Raw genomic sequence first — 6,000 nt, forward strand, 5'->3', positions numbered from 1 at the left:
CCGGTCATAATGTTAGCATTTGAGTGAGCGTAAAGCACAAGAAGGGATTCCAATATAATACCAACTCTTAAGGTTCCTCATCGGTTGGAGGACAAACCTCCCCTTTGTGCTCCTTTCGCAGGGCACATCAGGCGTGACCCAGATTAGGGGGAGGTTTATCTGATCCCGTCCCGATTCCACAGTTATTCACTGCTCGTGGAACCCAGTGAAGCATATTTCATGGATCGACTTTATGACACAAGCAGGAGGATGGGGTTGCTTATCACATACATTATCTAGATTTATATGATATTGGTTTATTGATTGGTATGGCGTGATGTGACCGTGTTCACTCCCCGGAGAGGGGTCTGTTTCAATGTTTTAATATGAATAAAAAGATTACAGGACATCATAATAAGTTCAAATTAAATTGATAATGAACCTGAGCTGAATGTGTACAGAATGATCAGAGTAATTATAATCCATGTGGTCACCATTTAATCATGGGTTTGCAACAAAATCAAGGTTAATTATTGTTTGATTAGTAGGATCAAAACAAGCAACATGTAGACTAAAAACACTCACTGGCGGCCCCAAAACACACAAATGCTGCTGTTATACACTCAAAGGGAGATACTACAGGTGTAAATGACCGTTCTGGTTGGATTTTTTGATTTTGAACTATGTCAGACTTTCCAAAACATCGGGAATGTCAGACAATGTATAACATTTCCAATGTTTTGTCACGTTAGCATCCGAAAAGGCAATTTTCTTGCTATAAGAGACCCCTAATTTATGAAATTGCATGTTTGACATTTTCCATTATTATGAAAAGGCCAGAAATGAGGGATCAGAGATTCATGATTAGTCTATTAAGTGTAATTCACAAACAAAACACATTACTATACAATATTTTTTCATATAAAATATTACAAAAACATGTTCATACGTAAGTATATAAATGTATTTTAATTAAATATTTTGTTAAATAAACAACCTTTTGACAAATGGATATGGAAATTACCAACCACTGGGATCACAATTACAAAAACAAGTGACGTTTGATATGTTTAATAAGATGTTTAATATTAATAGGATTAGGCATAATTAGAATGTAAACGTTTGACTGGGTAAATGCTTTTATCTTTTAAAGCTAATAAAAAAAAAATAAAAAAAAATAAATAAATAAAAAATTCAGCCTATGCACCTGTAGTTCGTCCCCAGAATGGGAAAGCGCTCCTCGCGGTTCCACACACGCTGTTTTGCACCACCTAGAGGATTCATCCACGATCATGTACACAATTCGATGATTTCACGAAGGCTTTCCAACAACCAAACCTGGCTGCATGAGTTAAACTTGCATTAATTAATGCCTCATCAAACAAACATGTCTTTGTCAGTCTTTGTTAGAGGAGCGCTTTCTTTTGGTGACCACCGGAGTCGTGCGCTGCGTAAAAGTCTCCAGTTACGCACGGACACAAGAGGCTTCGAGTCAATCCCATTTACCAGAAACGTGATCAACCGAAGGATATAGATATTATTTTGATGTATTATAAAGCACAACATCCCCGAACCCATTTACAGAGCGAAACCTAGACTGTCAGTCCTACCTGGTGTGCCAAAACAGCGTCAACACGAAGATGAGAAGATGAAGCGCGAACCTCTCCCTCATTTCTGCCACTCAAACCTGTGTTTAAGAAGACAAAAGATTGAATCCATAAATCAGTGATGAAACTGAGGTTTGTTTCAGTAAAATACTGCCGATCACCCAAACTAAAATGATGGGTTAAGTTGGTCCATAAGCGCACACAGGTCCATACGATCCACCTGCTGAGCTTAGATGATGGATCCCAGACATTTCATTAATATTTACAGCGTGTAACAATTCATGATATGAATATCAATATCTCTTACAAACATTTCAATTCACAAGATGAGAAAACCACGACCAAGTGTCCACGACTCGCGCTGTGGTGGTGATGATGACCTCCATATAAATGGCAACATATGGTTAATCATTTCCACACATGGCCAGAAACACAAAATCCAGAACGGTGAAGAACTCTATGGAAAGGACACCCACCTGTGATCCACCAGATCTGCTATTTCCTTATGAATAAACGCTGATAAATACAAACCGAGAAGTGAAAGTTTATTGCCAGCCGATGAAACCGGATCACGAGTGTTATTTAAAAGCGCGCACGTGGATCGGGAACGAGCCTTAATGAATTCCCATAATAATTCACTATAATATCAGATGCGAATGAGGGGTCTCTGATCCTCCACCGCGCCTCTCTCTCTCTTTCTCCCTCTCTATCTCACTCACTCTCTCTCTCTCTTTAACTAACGCACCGACGCGCCTCGACGCCCCGTGATCTCAGATCTTCTTTACTGAATCTCATACTGCTCACTATTTTTTTTTCTCTTGAAAGAAAGAAAAGGGGGGATAACTAAAGAAAGAGACAGTCAAAGAACTGGGTCCTAAAGACAGTAATATTAGGGTGCTGATTGCTGCGCTCGCTCTCGTGCACACATACATCACAAAGCCCAAATATCACAAATGTTGTGTAATATGGTGTATATTTATTTGAAGTATTAAGTTTTTGCATATATTAGTATATAATACAAATGCTGTAATCCTTTACTCGCACTCATGTTGTTCAAAACCTGTAAACCGGTAGCCTATTTTTGTGAAATTGTAAAGAATCTTTACACAGTTGTAGGAAAAAAGGGTTCAAAAGGGCTCAATATAGAGCTCTAGGGTTCTTCACTCAATTTTTAAAGAACACTTTATGCCAAAAAAGTTCTATATAAAGAGAAATGTCTCAAATGATTGCATAAACTTTCACGTTAAACAGGTTATTTCTTTTGTTTCTTATATATATATATATAGTGATAAAGTATGCTCATGAGCAGTTTAAGTCATAAAATGCAATTAAAATGAATGATGAATTAAAACAATATTAACTAATTAAAATTATATCCATAAAATGATCCCATGACGGGAAACCCTAAAAGGTTCTATGAAGCGCCTGACAGAAGCCTTTAAGATTCTATATTAAACCTTTTCTTCTAAGAGTGTGGAACAAGATAACCCAGAATTATGTTAATCAGGGTTAAAAATGACCCCTCAAAATTGCATGAAAAACTCATATTGAGAGATATATAAAAAAATCTAGATTTTAATTTTAAATTCATCAGTACTGCAAAATGTGGTTGGATTCTAAAACCGTTAAGTCACTTTCCATCTGTCTGTTAAACAGGGGTGTAAGATCAGGTCTTTTAGTTATGCATTATTAATGGCGAATAAAATGATTTCCACATGAAAAATCAAGCTCTCTCTCCCTTTCCTAGGAATATTTGATGTCCCACTGTGATATCAATAGCAGGGGGTATCACAGTAAAAATGTGTGTGTGTGTGTGTGGACGCATGCTGAATCACATAACCAGACACAAACTTTATCTTAATCTAGCAAATATGTATTAAACATCATGCCGTTCAATAATATTTTATGACCCTATCTGCCTCGCAATATTTATTTATGCCAGGGTGGCATTCATATATGAACCAACAGACACAATGAGATCCCGCAATGCTAATATAAAAATAGGAGACAGCCAATAACTTTTCCCAGAATCTTCTAGACGTCTATAGCATCTTTTGAATAAAAAACAAATGAACAAATCTCACTATTATACCAGTCCAAATATTCAGTCAGTTTAATTGCAAATGACTGTATTCTGCTCTAATTGCTTCTGTCTGATGACTCTAAACAGGCAAGTACTGTAACTTATCTTAAAATAATTTTATTTAGTAACCTGTATCAGCTATTGATTAGGTCCGGATGATGAATTTGTAATTGCCCCTTGTCCCCTCCAGATTCTGCATAAATATTTAAAGCAAAAAGGCAGCCGTGTTGGCCAGCGGCCCCAAGAAGACAGATGAGAGTGCAATGCTGCACGCCAAAGCAATTGCCAATGCAAATACACATTCTGCGGTAGTGTTTGATGCAACATTGTGTTGCTATGAAAAACAGTGTTTATAAGCATTTCAGATGCTTTGTCAAAGGCATGGGTTTTATTTCAGCCCGAAATTTGAAATATAATTTTATTGACTCAACCAGGCTGGTGAGACAAGACATTTTCACACAAAACTGGATCAGAAAGGCAAAATCATTTTTATTGTGCAGATAATTAATTCAACATGAATGTGTCCAGAATATAGCATGCTAATGTTTCAAATATTCGTCACTGCATATTGCAAACTGTTTTTGCATATTAAAGGCAGGGTAGGTAGCCTAGAAATCTAGACACACCCTAGCAGCAGCAAAATTTATTTTGCAGCCAGGGTGGTCTAGCAACTCTCCGTTGACTTTCGAGCTGGAAAAACCAAACTCAGGTCAGGCCAATCACATCGTGTATAGAGTAGGCGGGGTGGGCTTCACATAATGACGACAGAGTTGCAACGGTTCCCCGCTACTTGAAAACAAAGAATGGCGGCTGCTGGCAAACAGCGGTCTTTCGAATCGGCTTTGGCCGCGACTCTGGAGGAATTGGAGTTAAGCTTTTCTTTGAGAAAAGAGCAAAGAACGGCACTTAAGTCATTTAAAAAAAAAGGGAGTTCGGAATTTTGCCGACTGGATACGGCAAAAGTTTAATATACCAACTAGCCTTCTTCGTTGCTCTGATTGGTTGTAGCGCTATCCTATTGCGTGCAGAGTGATTTTGAGAGACAACCGTGTATCCCGCCCCTCGGATTGAGCCCTGCCAATGGTGAGTTGCCAGACCTAACATCTTGATGTAAGTCTGGCTTGCCAGGCTACAGGGTAGGTGATTTGTTCCAGAAACATTTTTGTTATGCTGGTTGAAAATCTCTTCACATCCTGATAGCAATCATTAAGATAAGTGGTCTAAATGTATGTATGTATGTATGTATATGTGTGTGTGACGTTATACTTGGAGCAGTTCGTGACTCGAATTTATGTGTTTCAATGGCAAAACTATCAACGCCGAAATGAATCTGCAGCAGTCAGAAGGTACAGGTCGGAGCTCTTTAAGTTGTTTATGTTCATTATTATTGTAATGTTATGTGCTTTGAGACACGAGGTACTCTCGTGCCGCTTTTGTTTGCTCCCTGTTGTGTGTGTTCATGTGTTTAACATGTGTTAACATTACTGGAAGAAAGTTTGTTCATAACTTTGAGTCAGTTATCTGGTATTTAATAATGTTCTCAAAACATTTTGTATATAGTTCATGTTAAGTTTTTATATGTTATTACTTTGGTAAGCAAACATTCAAAAGGAATTATAAAATGGAATGTTTTCCTTAATGTTCTCAGGAAAAAAAGTGTTTTTGAAACATGAAATAAAATGGAGAACATTCAAAATAACTTTTTCATAACTTAATGTGAATATTAGCTATAAATGTTCTTAGAACATATTATAAGTTTGGTTCAGTGTGCGAGGCTTCTGGTGTCGTTCGCTTCCAGTTATTTGAGCTGTACAAAAACACTCCGTTATGCTGCCGATATGCTTGATTTGTTATCATAGTACTTTAATCTGATATCATATTCATAACCATAAACACATTTTTAGAGCCAATTGTCTTACCGATTACTGCACTTATTTATTCTTCTAGGCATTTCCCAATAGTGTGGCAAATGAAGTATCGCACATTCACAGAAAATAAATGCGATCTGCCCCTCCTGTGAGCGTGCGTCCCATCAGGCCTGGCACGGGCACTCAGGTGTTCAGTTTCACACAGTTATGCACATGTCTTCGCTGGCACCGAGTGTCCGACACACAGAGTCAGACTGACTCCAGCAGAGCCGCTCACGGGCCGCACTCTTCCGATGAGATGGAGGTGTCTGGAACACAAGAACAGTTTCATTTGAATTATGCTTTATTTGGATCCTTTACTTTTGCAACACGACTTAGGTTGAAAGGAGATGTTTTGTCTTAGCGCACACAGAGACACATTAGGCTATATAAAAAGTGCAATGAGTCACAGTTAGTAGCCTAA

The 6,000-nt window shown here is 38.0% G+C and overlaps 1 protein-coding gene across 1 annotated transcript in view; it reads right to left on the bottom strand.

The window, feature by feature from the left end:
• gabra2b (gamma-aminobutyric acid type A receptor subunit alpha2b) overlaps positions 1-2,356 on the bottom strand; it is a 69,814-nt gene extending 67,458 nt beyond the window's left edge. Inside the window, exons 1-2 of the mRNA XM_084430681.1 lie at positions 2,063-2,356; positions 1,590-1,666 (exon numbers count right to left, since the gene is read on the bottom strand). Coding sequence (XP_084286807.1) covers positions 1,590-1,651 — 62 coding nt within the window. The 5' untranslated portion in view covers positions 1,652-1,666; positions 2,063-2,356. The remainder of the gene's footprint in view (positions 1-1,589; positions 1,667-2,062) is intronic.
• Positions 2,357-6,000: the final 3,644 nt, after the last annotated feature.

Source organism: Rutilus rutilus (genome assembly GCF_951802725.1).
Source record: "Rutilus rutilus genome assembly, chromosome: 14".
Taxonomy (NCBI): domain Eukaryota; kingdom Metazoa; phylum Chordata; class Actinopteri; order Cypriniformes; family Leuciscidae; genus Rutilus; species Rutilus rutilus.